The 17,715-nt window shown below is 42.0% G+C and overlaps 1 protein-coding gene across 1 annotated transcript; it reads right to left on the reverse strand.

The window, feature by feature from the left end:
* Positions 1-7,846: 7,846 nt before the first annotated feature.
* LOC107189835 (Na(+)/H(+) exchange regulatory cofactor NHE-RF1) lies at positions 7,847-17,408 on the reverse strand. The gene is made up of 2 exons (XM_015578506.1): positions 16,529-17,408; positions 7,847-8,491 (listed from the first exon to the last, which is right to left on the reverse strand). The coding sequence occupies exons 1-2, from the start codon at positions 16,973-16,975 to the stop codon at positions 8,147-8,149; spliced, it is 792 nt and encodes a 263-aa protein (XP_015433992.1). The 5' UTR covers positions 16,976-17,408; the 3' UTR covers positions 7,847-8,146.
* Positions 17,409-17,715: the final 307 nt, after the last annotated feature.

A 17,715-nucleotide genomic window follows, 5' to 3' on the forward strand; every position in this document is an offset into this window, starting at 1 on the left:
GCGTAACCCGACTGCAATCCGTTTCTCCTTGCCACTGTTTACGAACGTTTAACCCGTCATTGCGCCATTTCGGAATCCCTCCTATTATTAATCGCGTCCGTTTCCCCTGAGCACCGTTGTCAAAATTGCTGGAACACTACCGTTCTGTTATGGAAGATTAATTTTTCGTTGATGTATTATCACTGAATGATTGATTTAGTCGTAGGAGTTTATGAGTCGTGTGGGAATAGTTTTGCTTCGAATGGGCTATTCTCTGTTTACGATTCAAGGACACGGTTAGAGTTGTAGCATTATGTTTAGTTATACTAGCAGTCGCAAGAAAATTAAATCTTTTCTTTAGGTCTGCATGATACATATATGTATTCAAAATTTAACTCTCACTTGACGAATATGGTAATATAGATGCAACTAAATGATGCATCTATATACTACGTGGCGTCAACGTAGAAGGAGCGAGAGATTAATTTCCTTACAATGGCTAAATCATTTTGAACGATTTCTATACATGTATGGACAACAAAACTATTTAATGATTATCGACCGATATATCGCAGGTATGTGGCGCCACCACAGACCAATTATAAGCACAGACGAGGTATAGGGTATAGAATAGACTTACAGTAAAAGCTTGTTTATTATAACGTTCGGAGTTGTAGAGGGCCAAATTTTCAGGAATACTGCATTAAGCGAACTCCAGTCACCCGTGCACTCTCTCTACCAATCGGCCGTTCACTTGTTCGATGCAAATATATATGTACATATAGGGTGGCCTGGACGTACACACTTTCTGATTACCTTAACTACTCCGATATTTTTAGAGATATCAAAACAGTTTACTCGCAAAAGTTATTAAGTATTGAAACATTTTATTAAGAACTATTATCACAGATGAGATATAGAATAGACCTAACATATGACCTTACCATTTTAGTGTCAATACCCGACGTTACCGATAAAGCATAAATTCTGAGTATTATTCATATTGCGTGATCTATATCATTTCACGGGAATAAAAATATCCGATGCTTCAGTTTAAGGTTAAGGGATAAATATGACAGTCATGAAACATGAAACGGAAAAGTATATATTTTTTCACTTAACTACAAGACAATTTATTCTAAATGCACCGTTAATGGACATTTTATTAATGTTACTTTTTACATATTCTTGTTTTATTCGTTTTTATGTCTTGCCTTACATTTGTATATTTGTAACAGATAAATTCAGAATAGATGTAGTTTCATAAATAGTTTATCAAATCTACCTTTTGGCCGGCGGCTTACAATTTCGCGGGATTCCAGGAATCGGGTGACTTCACGGCGTGCGAGCGAGAGCGGTAGAGCGAGCCGCGGTATCGGTGCTCTCCGTCGGTGTGACGCGTGCCGAAGAATTTCGGTGGTCTATGGGGGAAGTATGCGAGCGAGAGAGTACGGTAGAGCGTGCCGCGGTATCGGTGCTCTCCGTCGGTCCAACGCGCTAGTGACGTTTCGTCACACAGTTTATTGACCTAGCCGTGTACGCCGTACCTGGCCGTACCATCTGGTGTTTGGGTCGTTCAAAGAGGAAGGTCGTTCAAGCCGGCAAAAACAATTCAACACGAACAAACGTGCGTACGCCCAATACATAACGGCGTTAGCTTCCTCACTTTCTCGTGAACCGTCGCGAAGGGTGGTCGCGCGTCTCGTACTCGTCTTTTCTCTTGTTACTAACCCATTTGTTTGTTGCAGGCATTCGACAACCATGAATTTATTTACTGTGCATATTGTTGTGTCCCCTCTCTTGTTACTAATCCCTTGTATGTTACAGATGTTCGAGAACCATTGGCTTCGATATTTATTTTCTTATTTACTGTGATTTATTTACTGTGCATATTATGTATTCTATGTGTATTGTATAATGAAAAATATTTTTCCAAACAGTTATTCCATCGAAAGAAGACATCGATCAACGTCTACATCTTCAAAGCGTGCGTCTACCACTGCGTTAAGTTACTGTAAGTTAAACTTAAATCATAATTCGATATTCATTGTTATATTCATATTCATCATCACATCGTTTATTATTAATTTTAGTCTATCTATTAATAGACTTAAATTGTGATCAGCCATTGTGCATACCAAGTTATTATTAATTCATTTTGCTCGTTGATTTCTCTACACAGACTTGGGGTATGGGCAGTGGGTCTGTACCTATTATGGTACGGGCAGTGGGCCTGTGCACTAAGACTGTTTGCCGATCCCTCTGGTTTCTATTGAGAAGCCAGATATCGGACGTGTTTAGTCTTTGCCTGGTAAGTAGGATTTGGAGTAAAGGCTCGTGCGCGCCTGGGTACAACGTACCCGCCTACGGAGTAGTCGGGAGTCTGCTCCGTAAAAGGACTCTGTTTTACAGGGGATCTCGCTTGCACTACCATACTTGGTCATGACCTGTGCTCGGGTCTGGTACGTAGGTGACCAGCCCAAAGGGCCTGGAAAGTGAGAGATGGATTCGGGTTTGCGAGGTTGCGCCCGTCTTTCCTATTTTCTTAAACCAGGTTCTGGCGACAACACTTTCATCGCGATACTTGTTCATACTGTAGTTTAACGTGGTTCATCGTAGAATTAATTTTTGGCTTGGTATATTAGGTGCGTAAACGAAATGATCGATGGAACTTTTTCCATTCCGTCTATCTCTTTCGTTTGAGTATTAGCGACTACATTGCGTTAAATTTGTTATTTCGTATTACTAGCATTAATTCGTATTAATTAGAATATTAAGATAATATTAGTTCTAAGCTGAAGAACGAAGACAACCGACGAGGGAACTTAGTTTTTTATAGGTTTAGGCTCAAGAAAGAAGTCATCCGCCGAGGGATTTTAGTATCGGTAGTATTATATAGTTAAGATTTAAGTAATTTATAAGGTTTATTGTGAAAGGTGGGTAGATGTAGAACTTGTGATTCCATCTACTTGCCTTGGGCCTCCACTCGCAGCAACCTCCTCGTGGTGAGGCCTGGGCAATCGGTATTGTCATCGGTAAAATACTGTAAACTGAAGACAATATCGAGCCAATGGCTGCGAACTTCGAATATATCTCATGAAACTACGTTCTATATTACATCGAATTAGGATTATTTTAGAAATCGATATGAGATTCAAAGTGTAAAAATGTCTAGTACTTTGAATGTTTTAGAAAATTATTCGAGATAAAGATGTATGGAACTACTGAAAATTACTTTAGATTTCTTTTCCTTATTCTGTAAATTCTTTGATTAGAATATGAATGCTGCTGGAAGTATGAACATTTTCACAGGACAATGATATAAATAGAACTTTAACACTTTTTTAAATGTTACAGTGATATTTCGTTGGCCTCCGTATTAGCGCACTGCGCCGAACGCGGATAGCATGATATTGTAGTCGCAAGGGAGCAATTGAATCGAATAGACGTATTGTACCGTAGCGCATCGTATTGTATTTCAAACTTTTATATCATTATAATTTATATGTATATATGTATATTCCAATAAACATACGTCAGGTAATATAAACTTCATTTCATCGAATTGTCTTAAATATAACTGCATATATATTGTACAATATTAGAAAATGTTCATACTTCCAGCAGCATTCAATTCCAATCAAAGAATTTACAGAATAAGGAAAAGGAATCTAAGGTAATCTTCAGTAGTTTCATAAATTTTTATCTTGAATAATTTTCTAAAACATTCAAAATACTAGACACTTTTACACCCCGTGTGGGCACGAAACTGGGGTCATAGAACCCCTGGAACATGCGTGACAGCCTCCGTGTGGTGAGAACGTGGGGTTATAGAACCTCCAGTGGTTGCGCCATAGACCCTGTGTGGTGAGAACGTGGGGTCACAGAACCCCCGTAGGAGGCGCCACTGACCCCGTATGGCGAGGACGTGGGGTCACAGAACCCCCGCAGGAGGCGCCAGGAACCCCGTGTGTATGAGATGTACCCTCACGAGCAAAGTTATTAAGATATCTGACTATTGATTATTATAAAACAGATCAGGAGCAATTTTTTGATACCATAATATTTGTGTGAAAAGGTCATTTACTACCTATTTTGTTAACAACAAATTGTTACTTTTTCTTTTGCGAATATCTCACTAACTATTATCGGTGCTGGGGGAGAAATTTCAGATTCGGAAGGAGCAAATTGGGAGCAACTGTTTGATATATAAATCGTTAAGATACGTTAACATTCGGCGCCAACTATTTTTCGGTCATAAGATGATACATAGGTCTATCCTATACCTAGTCGGTGGTGACACTAAAAGGGTATTGGGGTCCAAAGAATCCACAGAGTCTTATCACGAAGAAGGTATTAGATAGTAGGTTTATTCTTATACCTCGTGTCTAGGGTTACAAGCAGGATATGTAATCTAGCGGAATTGTAATTGGTTAATTTATTTTTAAACATCTTGCAGAAATTACTGAACTCTTTTTAAATAACAATATTTAATAACTTCTTATTTACAATTTATACAATGTCTGATCTCTTTGGTAGTAACTAAGGGAATGTTATAGACAAGAACATTTTGTAGAAAAATTGAATATTTCAAATTATCCGCGAAAATGTATAGAGCGGATACTGCCATCTCGCGAGGAGTGGATAGTACTAAGTGAGTAGTAGTTTGGACGATTTGCCGTTAGATGGCGCGACGAGACATTTCGATCTCATTATTTACATATGAAAAGTTACATATTATTTGACGACGTACAGGCACCGTACTTATGAAGATTAATCGGAACAATCTAACGCCATTAGTAAAATATTTCATTGTGATTTATGCGATTTTCGTGCATCTATTATCCATAATTAAATATTACGAAGTGGGAGAACTGTCAGTTCGTGCGTTCTATCCGTTAGTGATTCATCGACAGTAATTACATCTTCGGTCCACCGATTGCAAAAAAAATTCAGGGAAATATTCATACCTACCTGGTGTGAGACAGAAAACAATCTCGGCCGAAACTTTTGCCAGGCTTTCACTTCATGGTATGTATTATACACACTTGCATCTAACTCATTTCCGGAAGTTGCTGTTATAGAACACGATTACAGAGTAACAAAATGTTCTCTTCTCTCTATCTGAAGGCAACGGCTATTGTAACGACGATTAGTTAAAAACACTTTTGTAGAAAGAAAGCATTATGCGTACAGGACAATAGGGGTGAAATAAATAAAGATAATGAACGCCACACTTACGTACAACGATATTTATACACAGATGTACGCGTGTAAATGTAATTTGATGAATAAACGTACAGCTTGGGTCGTGTTGTCGTCGAACGTAATGCTTAAAGTTAAAAATTACAAATAACGTTGGACATGTGTGCGAAAATCGTAACAACGTGTGTATTTGGGATCTTACGCAGCGGATGTTTATATACATTTTAAGGTACCGGTGCACCGATTCGCGTAAGAAACTACCGTTCGAATTCGAGTATCTGTTATCTGTTATTGGTTCGGAAGGTATATTTTTGCCGGCAAAACTTGATTAACGGTGCGTGTTCGATTGTATTTTTAGTCGTGACAGAAGAGTTCCGCGAAATCCCCCACGTCAAACCGTAATGATTAAGTAGCACCTGTCGATATTAAACGGAACAATACGTGTTGTTGCAACGTACTTAAAAAGCATCATTTTAATCGTTTCTTACGATCGCTGCACCGACCTTGACGCACGAAGATCTAGTATTTACAGAAATGGGGGTACCGTTATACATCGGTACTCTCGATAAAAACAAAGAAAGGAAAAGAATATCAGAAAATTTACAAAAAAAAAAAAAACACGCTCGAAACGAAGTCTGGTCACGATAGACTTTGATCTATCGATCGTTCCACTCGATTCGTTCGCCTTGATCGAGAAAGCTCGATCTATTAATCGGTCTATGCGAGAGCACATACGAACGAATCTCGTTTCGTTCGATACTCATTATCGGTGCTCGATAAAGGATCTCTTACGAGCTACAGGTTAACAGACCACATTAACAGAAGAAAAAAAATCACGTAATTCGTCTTCGGTTCGGTCGAGTTACAACTCGTAACACCACGTCGTACACGAGTAACAATTTCCACGCGAAAAAAAAACAAAACAATCTTCGGTAGATTTATGCTTTTGAAATCGTCCATGGAAAAAAAAAAATCTTTCCCGGATAATTTATTGCGCGACCGTCGTGTCGCGGCGTCACACAGTTTCGAGCGGAATGTTTCGAGCAAAGCACAACCCATCTTTGTCGTATTTGAAATGGAAAATAGTATATGTTTCTGGTTACGAAAGAGCTTGACGATCGTATCGATCCTAATTATCCCAGACAATAGAACGGAGCCGTATAAAACGTGTACGTAGAGCATCCAACGATATATACGTACGAAGAAATCGCGATTTTAACCGTGGGATGGCTTCGAGTACGTAACACCAACGTGTCGAAGTTTCCAGGAATGCTGTACGTGTGTATCAATATTCGCGATACGTTTCCCCCACGAAAGGTGGCGCGTGTAGTCGCGACATATCGATCGTTGTCTGGTACTAAATGCAATCTATCGACCACACACGCGTACAACAGCCGACCGAAGAAACACGCGTGTGATTGGAATGTACATTACGAAAAAGAAATCGGGGTTGTTCGAAATTCGATGACGTAATATGGTACTTGAAAATACCCACAAAAGATCACACAACGAGTCGGATCCTGTTTCGACACGCAACTGGTATTGCAACTACTACACGACAACAAAGTAGTAAATTCCCTCGTTACGCTTCCGCGTTTTTGACCCCGTGAGGTATGTATTTCCAGTTTATATCCCGAAGCCGAATGAATGAGATCGCGAGAGGGAAATGCACTTAGATAGGTTACGTACCCGTACGTGTGCGACGTGTGTGACGTATGAAACAAACAAAATGAAAACAACTGGTCTCCGAGTGTTCTCGCGCTAGGTAGGAAACAGCACGACGCAAAAAGGATCACGACGACGATAATTGAATGTTGCACAACAGGTTGTCGTAATATTTAGCAATGTCGCGTCTTGAGATGGTAACCCAACAATTTTTTTTTTCAACGAGTCCTGTGCGACTCCGCTGTGAGGCTGAACGTGGAAACTCGCGCCAGTCTTCCCACTATTGTGTTCCTACCACACGAGAGGTGTTACATCTCCTAAATTACATAATTCGTTCAGATCATGGTAAACCGTATCGTGGTTGAGAGTAGCGTATACGCTGAAAAATTCCGTATCCTCGAATGAGACTGGGCCACAAGAAACGCTCGAACCCTATTTCGCCGATTTCAGAGAGTACGTACCTCGCATTTGTGCAATTTACGGTTCCATACGGGAACGACGACGACGTGTGTCCTGAATTTGATAAGAGATAACAGAAATTAGCGATGACGCGTGCGCCACAGCACGTCGCCGCGGCAAAACGTTACACTTTCTCCCCTCGCGACGTCGTAGCAGCAAGCACGCGCGCGATCGTCCTTGGATCGCGCAAACTCCATTCTTGTGGCTAGCGGGACAACTGTTGCTCACTGGAACGAGAAACTTCCAACGTTCGATATCGACTCCGCGGAAACGTATTCAAACGTGTGCATACGTACACACGCTTTCGAATAAGTACCCGACGCGTAGATGGTTTCTTAGCGTCTCTTCTTTGTTGTATGTACACTCGCGAGTAAACTCGTCTTCCGCTAGGGGAAAAAGCGGCGTAGAAGAAAAGCCTTCTACCACTTGGTAAATTTATTCCAGGTAATGAAATAACTGTTAAAATGCATGGTAATTTAGCATAAATTTCAGAAACTTCCAAATTCAAATGGTAGAAGGCTTTTTCCCCTAATGGAAGCCGAGATTGCTCGTGAGTGTACAGGTTATATAGAGAAAAACCTGTGGTATATTTCCAGAATTCTGGAAGTTTCTCAAGACTCCATAGAGACATAAGATATCGACCAAGTCGTCCCTCCCCTTGTTTCGAGTGTACACTAACCCGAGGACACCGTCAGGGAGCGTGTAAAAAAACGGATTTCTACTACGGGTAATTATATCGAGGAACAGAATTGAGCACCGCGAGCAGAGCATAGCCAACAAGAGACTGTCGAAAGAAAGAAAAAAACCGAAAATGGATATACACACACACACACATCGGTTATAACTTTTGCACGATATCGAACTTGTCCTTGAACCCGATCGATTCCTTCTTTGGGTCGTACTTTTTGCGCGCCGCCAACTGAGCCCTAAGCTCTTTGGCGCTCATCTTCAGATTCAGTCCCTGTTGCCGCGGCTGCTCGTTGTTACCTCCGACGCTACCGTTCCCGGTCCCGTGCACGTGACCACCAATCGTCGGCCCGTCGTTCCTGATCCCATTCCCATTCTCTCGGCCGGCGGACTGTTCGCTTTCGTTCTCGCTCCTCGTCGACATTCTTGTCACCCCTGCGGATAATGTGCTGCTGCTCTCGCTGTGCTGCGACATGTCGTTCGTCTTCTGCCCGTTCTGAAACCAAAAACCACCTAATCTTTAATTCCTTGTCTAGTCTACACACAGTGGTTTAGCCGCCAGTATTAGCATTACCCGATGTACACCACGAGTAGTTTCAAAGTAAACTTTGAAAATTAATAACTCAACAACTGCTTACAGAAAATACACGTGTATGTAGCGTTTTGAATGTGTCTCAACGTAGGCTAAAAGTATGTGCAATAAAAAATATAGGGTTTCTTTTAAATATTTGAATGTGACCTTCACAGGACTCACCAGCAATATCGGAAGGTCAAATAATTATCACCACGATATGTCCCTCATGATATCACACAACTTTCATCTGAAATATTTTTTCGTATTTTTCCTATTAACAGAAATAATCGCATGAATACGCTTAAAAGGAACATACTGTATGTACGTACTTTTATGGAACACAATCTAATAAACTCTGGGTTCTCATTCGGAGAGGCTTTTAGCAGACACCTAGTTTCACCGATTCTTCGTATAATCGCCGAACACACAGATACCGTCTTGGTCAGTTAGAAAGGGATACGAGAGCGATATAAAACACTCGCGTCACGTATCAAGGTTGATCGCGCGCGCTACTTTTTTCCGTAACATGCGCTTCAACCGACTCGAAATCGCGACCGCATGTCCGAAGGAAAATTCCCATGATTCCAAAGCCTCCTTGCCGCTCTGCGACGCCTCCCTTTTCGGAACACGGTGGATGTAAACGGGCACATGATGTGGATGTAAACGGGCACATGATGTGGATGTAAACGCCACACGATGTAGATGTAAACGGGCTGCAAATGAATTAATTTTTGAGCATTTTTTGTGAAGAACTTATTAAACCAATCTCTTTAGAAGCTTGAGAATCCTTTATTGTACAATTAAACTGAATACAGAAACTTTTATGTTCACGACAAATCCATAAATATTATAGTTATAAGGACTTACGTGCAGCCTGTGAGCAAAAAAAAGTGTTCCACGTCGGTGAATGTAACTGAAAAAATATTCAACCAACAGACCTGGAATTGCATGTACATATTCTTAACATTTTCTTGACAGCATGAATCTACATTTATAATTTTATTCTTTCAATAAAGCATATTTTTCAGCAATTTACTTGAAACAAGGTCCCTTTTTTTTAAATATCATTTTTTCAATTTTTTGGCTTCAAAATAGGTTCATGCTGTGAAAAAGATGTTAAAGAATATGTACATGCTGGACCAGTTCGTTGAATATTATTTTAGTTACATACCCCGGTGTGAACACCTGTTTTGCTCACGGGCTGCACAAAGTCATTATAACTATAATATTTATGGATTTGTCATGAAAATAAAAATTTTTGTATTGAGTTTAATTATACGATAAAGTATTCTTAAAGTTTCAGAGAAATTGGTTTATTACTTTCTTCACAAGAAATTCCCAAAGATTAATTCATTATTAGCTGTTTACACCAGGCACCTTATCTCAGTCGATAACTAGAGCGTCTATCAAAGAGACAAGATTATCCCCGAATATCGATCGGTCCGCTAGAAATTTCTGACCGACGGAACACAAAACAAGATGGGCCAATTTTCGACGTGGCGCGTTCGAGCGAGACATTCCTAATTTTTTTCGTTGCGCAACCAACACACCGAGAGTATATTTCGTCTTAACGCGCTCGCAAATGGAAAGTAAAAGCGTGGACGTGGTAATTAGTAGACGTTACGTCTCGCGTTGTTCCCTGCCCGTTGGTGACAAACAGACTCGGTTCGTGTTATTAACACCTAGCCAGGCGGTGAAACTTAAAGGAGGGAAAAAAATTGTGAAATTCTGTTAACAACTGGAATTGATCAACCTTGTTAAATGTATTCAGCCAACTGTAATGACAACACAGTACGGATGAAAAAGTTGTGTCTGTCCGACAGAAACTCATAAACGACCTTGGGTCCTGATGCAATATTCCGAACGGTACTTAAAAGAATTCCATCGAATAGAGGCAAGCTCGAGGGAAAACCGGTTTCGAGCGGTGGCAGACCGTTTAAATCTCTTCGAAATAATGTTAGTCGGCTGTCCTTCTTGGCGTACGATTCGATCCCCCCCCCCTCCCGCTACTCTGGAATTGGAAAACTCATTCTCTTCCACCCTGTGGTCTCTTCCATTCGCGATTAGAAACGCAATGTAAAGTTGTCCATACTTGTGTCGGATCGCATAGAAAATGAAAATGCGATCAGGAGGGCCGAGGGAACGAAGCGCGACGCACGAACACGTGTGTATGTGTGTGTATGTGTGTGCACACACAGCTTAACAGCACCGTCGTCGATAAACGCTCGCAGCGGACGGCCGAGAGAAGCGATAGCCTCTGTGTACGCAAAGACGGTGTTTACGCGTCAGCAGGACGATGCATGGCCTCTCTATAAAATGTCCAGAATCTGTGTCACGGCACTGCAGCACCTGTCACTGGCAGGTATCCCCGCAATTCAATTATTTTCCAGTTGCGACGTTGGACGACGGGGTTTCAAGCAGTACGAATCGATACTTGTTTCGGAAATCGTGGAAAAAAAAACACTGGATCGAAATTCAAACGAACGACACAACATACTGACCCGCAAAATCCATTTAATTATATTCCGAAACTGAGAACGCGATGCAGTGGGGTCGGGCCCCGATTCTTTCCAGGGGGCGGAGGGGGAATCCCCCGTTATCTGCATATGTATTCAGACGTGAACACACACGACTCGATTTTTTTTCCTTATGGCACGGTTTCTTCGAAAAATTGCTTCGGCCCCCGAGGGGGCAAACACAGAAATCGAATAAGAGCGGATAACGGATTTTTCAGGCTAGTCGTTTACCAGGCGGCGGAATTTTACCGGGATTACAACGAGTGGCCATCGTTAACCTTCCCAATAAGTCACAAGCGAAATGCCTCCGGGAAAGATGAACCTAACCTAACCACCACCAATTAGACAGTTTCTTCTCCGTGGTCCCTTTCGAATTCAAAGCGAAAGTCTCTCTCGGAACACCGAAAGTTTGACCCGTTCGTTTTCTAAAAACTATTTGGTCGAATGAAATTCTTGGAATCGCAGGATAACGACGTTACGAACGGCCTGTATCATTATTGAAAAATCACGAATGATCGCGTATGGTCGTTCTTGTTGCCGCCACGAACGAGACGCGATTTTCCCTCTCGTTCTTTGCTGCCGCCAGGGGGATTCGTGCATACCGAGCGAACCAGCGTAGTTGATAGATTGCGCAATAGAAAACGGCGGCCGGAAATTGACTATCCTGTAGAGAGGCGACTAATTATTTACCGGTACGCGTGATCGACTGCCCCACCACGGGGACATGCACAATTTTCCATGTAATGACAAACATTCGTATCGACTTATTCAATTAACGTTTGGGTAACCGATCTCGAGGGAGATGTGTATGTGTGTGTGCGCTGTGTCCATTGCACGGAGCATCGCCCAACGACCGAACGAAAGAAATAGACTCTGAGGTTGCGTTCACATTTCAATTTCACTCCGCGTTCCTCAGAATGCCGTAGGATTTAACACTTGTGTATCGATATTTCGAATATCGATACTTTTCGATACAAATATCGATATCTTCGAAAATCTATGGTTGTTCGCCCCCCTCCGATGAAGTTGAAATGTTAAGAGATGCATTTCTTGCAAACAAATTCCTAATTCTTCGATTCGAGCCAGTTTCCACCCCAAAGCACTGCGTGCAGCACCGTATCTACGTAACACGAGTCGTCTTCGATCACGTGTCGGCGCGGAAGGACAACACGAAAAAAATTTACGTAATTTGCAGCGGTAAAAAAAAAAAAAGAAGAAAAAAATCGCCGGAAATCCGGCGAACCGTATCGACGGAGGACGAATCAAGACGATCGAACGCGGATCCCGTGAAACGTGAATTAAGGCCAGTGACGCGCGTGTTCTGTAAAGGAGGAACTTCCGGCGATTAACGCCGTAATTGTTACATCCCGAGAATGCTTCACGGTGATACATAGTCGAACGGGGGGAACGCGAACGTCGTTTCACCTGATAACCGAACGAGTGAGGTTAAAATGGGTGGTTCCGCGTTCCAAGTGTGTATGTAAATAACTCTGCAGAAACAGCCAGGCCTGGATTTAGATTTTTAGGGCCCGGGGCTATCGAACCTTCTAGGGCCCCCTTGGTTGACAGGGTGGGGGGAGTAAAAAACGTTTGTAATAAAAAAGACAATAAAATACATAAAACTAACAAATTAAAAATTTATTCCAGATAAAATTAAATAAAACTAAATGACATTTAATCGCAACGAAATGCAGGGCTTAGAAGGGCCTCCCCTAGAAAGTGGGGCCCAGGGTTTGAGTCTCCCTTGATACGGAGCTGGGGACAGCCACAATCGCGCGCGATGTTGTTGAATTTTTTCAGAGAAACAGACTTCAGTGTCACTCCTGTACGTGTTTTATCGTTTTTTTACCAGCGAACTATGTGAGTCATCCAGAGATCTCTCGAGCGCTCAACTTCGACGAACTATGTGTATATACCTAATCCACGTCAGAATTCCTAAACAGGAAAATTGGTTTTTCTAATAACTCATGGTTCTCCCGAAGGAGAAAAAACGATCGTCCTTGACGAGGCGAGGGACACTTGCACGACGGTTTGGAGAACCTTCGGAACATGTTCACAAGCATTTGACACTACGCTTCGCATCGAGCCGAGATTCCTCGTGAACCGTGACGCAGATTGAACGTGGAACGCACGATCGAAACACGCTCGGTGAAGTATTGAATTTCATGCTGCCTCGCTATAGGGTAACATTGGAGGGAAATATAACGGGGCCCCGAAACATGTATGGTGTTGGTCAGAATTTTATTCGAATAATATTACAGTGACAAATAACGCTATCGAGGATTGTTAATTGTTTAAATAATTGTTTGCCATTTGTCTACTCATTCAAGAATTGAAAAAATAATTAAAAAATAGGGCAAAAATAATAAGGTATGGAATTGTTGTATTATAAAAATTGGAATTTCCACGTTTAAGCGACTAAAAATAGCGAAATACTTTTTTTATCTTTTATTCATTAGTCGAAGTTCTTCATCTAGATAATAATGAATTTGCCCATCTTTACTCCGAAATACGTAATACGGCACTACTGTAGATGAGGTGGATTTGTACAAAAATATACAGTACATCATCGATGAGTGCTCGAAGGCGCTTGACTAATTCCACGGGTCCCCCGTCCTGTCCGTGGTGGATATGACGTTTGAATACTCAATACCGAGTAGTTTTCGAACACTCATTGATGATTTACTGTATATCAAAAGTAGTGCGATCAATACGAAGTCGATTACGTATCGATGGGAAGATCGTTTTGAATGACAAAGTCAATACGTTATCGGGTAAAAATAAAAATGAACTAAATTGAGAATTTAAGCATTAAATAGTGAATTTCCGACCGTTTTAAAGTAAAATTACGCAACACAAAAGTTGAAAAACAGTTTACGTCACTAGAATAGTAATAATTGGAATAGTAATAATTGTGATAACGGTGACACTGATTGCAGATATCGTCCACTTTTTCAAATCGGAAAGTACTATTTAATTATAAATTAACTCATGGTATTTAGAACTTTACTTCGGTGAATCAGATAAGATTCATAACAAGTGGAACATACAATTTATTGCCACGATAAGATACGAAACCAAAACAGCTAAGTACACCGTCCAAAGGGGTAAGTAAAAATTTCTTTGGAAGTAAAACAGAACGAACGAAACTAACAATAAGAGGCTCGTTGGAACCGGCATTTGCGGAGGCTGCGATAATGATATCAGTCCCTGTAAGTTTATCGTGGCCCGTTGGTGTGTCTCGCCGGAACGAAACAAGTGTACACACGATTATTATTATCGTGACAAAAATGTTTTTTTTTCTCCGTCAGGTCGTAAAACTGTAACGCAAATCGTTTTATACCGTCACCGTCCAAAAGATTCGACGACGACGCATCACGCGTATGTATAGTCTATTTTTACATACGGGGCGCAATTGCGCGCGGACCTCTACGTCTGCGTAGTCCAACCTAAAAAAAACACAACTTTTGGAATATCTTCTACTACGCGTTTGTAATTAATTTTAGATCGCAGAATCGAATAAATCGTGCAAGGAACTATAATACGATGAAGATTAGACGAAAGTGTAATGGTTCGACGCGTTGTTAAGGAGCTATGCTGGTGTGACGGTTTCAGAAAATCGGATTTTTCTTTTTTGCAATTTGCACCAAGTTTTTGAGGAAAAGGAAGATGATTTATATGGCTTGAAATAGGTGATTAACTGTAAGTATGAAACATTTCTCTTTTTATGCTCTAAAACAGTACTTAAAACTTTGATCGCGTTTTTCTCGCAGCTACTTTTTCTTAATCGGCGGCCATGATAACTTAAAAACTACTTGACCGATTTAGTTCAAACTTGGCATGCCTGTTCATCAGATGTGTCATTCTAGCCCGTACCTCGAGTTTTTCGATATATTGAAAATTACAAATTTGCTGGTTAAAAAACCAGCTATTTTTATTCAAATAAATTAAACCTTCTGTTTGGGAAGGCGTCGTTTTTTATTTCTCAAATTTTTTAAATTATTCTGGTACGGGTTATAGCCACACATACAAATTAAGAAAATATTTGTTTTTTTTTTATTTCACACAACCATAAGAGTCTATACTATGGCCGCCATGGAAAGGACATTTCGTTAAGACGCTCTCACAAACGAACTGTACCTTTTAAAAAATACATCGTTTTTACTTTATAAAAATATAGCATACTTTACAAATATTATTTAGTAAATACGTATATTATTCAAATTGATAACTTCAATAGTTTTCCTTTAAAAAATTCCCAAAAATTGCCTTATTATATAGCCGTCAGACTAGCATAGCTCCTTAATTTCCGACAGAATTTGCCTACCCGTCGAGCTAAACAGGATCCTCCCGTAGCTTCTTCGATAGCCTTCTCATGGCTGTCGACGGTTCGTGTTTCGTGCGAAGTCATCGAACAAGAACCGCCGCTCGATACAAATGAGCTTTCTCGGGGCCTAGCGAAAGAATGTTTTTTTTTTGCGTACACACGTTATTCGAATAACGCCGCATCTCACGCAATTCTACGGAGCCTTTACCGTCTGGAACGACCGAGAGATAGAAGAAAAAATCCAAACTCTCCGTTTCCACTTATTTTGTTCAGGCGTTCTTTCGCGTGCGATGAGGCCGGCCTGTTCCACGTATGGTGCGCCAACATTTTTTTTTTCCTTCTCCTGGATTCGTTCTTACCGCGGCCAACCGGGGTAAACACAGATGTTCCCAAGAAAAAGATAGAGAGAGACAGCGAGGCATGGTTGAAAGACTTGCACGCTTATCGCTAAATAACGTGAAAAAACCGACTACCGTCACACTATTCCCTTCTCGAAAAATCATGATCGCTGACGACGTTAAGACGATAAGGCTAATCACAAGTGGACAAGATTACGCGAAACGCATTTATGCAATCCGAATATCTACATCGATACATGAATTACGATGTGTGTGGTATGCAAGTTTCGAGGAACTTGCACCAGGCACAGCATGGAAGAAAAACGAGGCAAATTGCTGCTCGTTGTGCAAGAAGAAATCACAATGTATCGAAATAAATCGTGTGACTCACGATCCTAAGGATATTATCGAAGCGAAAAAGAATACACGCAGGGTTCTTCGAAACATTGTAGAATTTTATACAGATCAAGAAATAACGATCTTAGAGTGCATTGAAATACATTTCCTTTCTAATATATAACACTATGCGAATAATTTACTGAAACGCGTTTGAAAGTGAAAAACCGCTACGCATGTGTGGATAAGCTGGCGTCGTCGAGTATACATATGCGTATCCGTTACGGACCGAACGAAGCAACAGGTGGACACACACGTACACACACACTCTCGATTATTCAAATGGGATCGATGTTTTTAATAATTGGGATCACGATCCTACGTTAATAATTTCGATACCGTGGAATTTTACATGTTTCGTCTGTATCGTGACACCACGTACCTCGTCGGTGGACGCATTGCTGCCGTTGAGCTCCTCCTCCTCGTCCTGCTCGACACTGTTCGGATTCTTCTCCGGGGTCTTGATCACCTTGACGTTCGCCATGGTGCCCTTGATAACGATGTTGTTGGCCCTGAAATATTCATCCGCCTCTTGGTCAACAACCAGTAGCTTCGTCTCATTCGGGAACGCCTTTATACGTTCGACCACCTGCTTGTGGGTCTCGTTCGCGATGTTGATCTCGTTAACCTCCACGATCCGATCACCCTGACGAAGACCGGCCGCCTGGCTCGGCGATCCGTCGTCCACTTTGCCGATGAACTGCCCGTTCTTTCCTTTCTCCGCGTGTAAATTGAATCCGTAACCGTCGAAGTCGTCCCATTTCACGATATGGCAAAACCGTGCGAAACACGGCGCCGTTTTATCACCCTTCAACGAAGACGACGACATGCCTTTGGCCCCTCCTCTATCGTCAGTGTGGATAGTGCGGTCGCGGGGAACCGAACGAAAACTGTGGCGAACCGCGAGAAGAGATGCCGGGATACAGGAGGACACACGGGCGCCTTGCTAGCTAGCTGGCGCTGGCCTAACCGAATGAAAACGAAGAAAAGATAATACACGGCGGGGCGGATGCGTGTACACGAGAAAGCTCGCCTCCGCTCGCGCACGCACACGCTTTGGTGTGTTCCGTCGCGGGCGCGCACTACAGACAGACGATATGATCGGTGGTAACAACCGTGAATAGCAGAGGTCCCTGTGAAGGATCTCTCTCTCTCTCTCTCTTTCTCGACGAACCAAGCGCGGCCTTTACGATTCGTCCGTGTCCCTCATACGACGGACGGACTCTGGCTGCTGTGAGACTGGCTGACTAGGCGACTGGCACGGGCCCCCGCCGATTTTCGTCTCTTCACCTGCCACGAGGCGATTATTCGAACCGACTGGCGGTACGCACCGTCATGAATCGCGTCGTGGATCGGTGAACACGACGCGCCGAGCATGGGGAATTGGAGAAACTTAAAGGTTGGTTCACGCGTACGCGCACGGCGCACCGAGACGTCACGTGCACCAATGGCCGCGACCGAACACGCGCCCACCATCGGTTCCAAGTCCTCTCACAGGATATCCACGGATCTCTACAGGTACCGGGGGCTCGATCTCGAAACCGATACGTTCTTGGACACCTGCGGCCT

Source organism: Dufourea novaeangliae, unplaced genomic scaffold, assembly GCF_001272555.1.
Source record: "Dufourea novaeangliae isolate 0120121106 unplaced genomic scaffold, ASM127255v1 scaffold173, whole genome shotgun sequence".
NCBI lineage: Eukaryota > Metazoa > Arthropoda > Insecta > Hymenoptera > Halictidae > Dufourea > Dufourea novaeangliae.

What these genes read in the sequence shown, in the direction of transcription:
- LOC107189835 (XM_015578506.1), bottom strand. Translation starts at nt 16,975, where the DNA reads ATGTCGTCGTCTTCGTTGAAGGGTGATAAAACGGCGCCGTGTTTCGCA. An exon ending in GCAATGCGTCCACCGACGAG is followed by an intron (nt 8,492 to 16,528) that starts GTACGTGGTGTC and finishes TTTTGGTTTCAG; the next exon opens with AACGGGCAGAAGACGAACGA.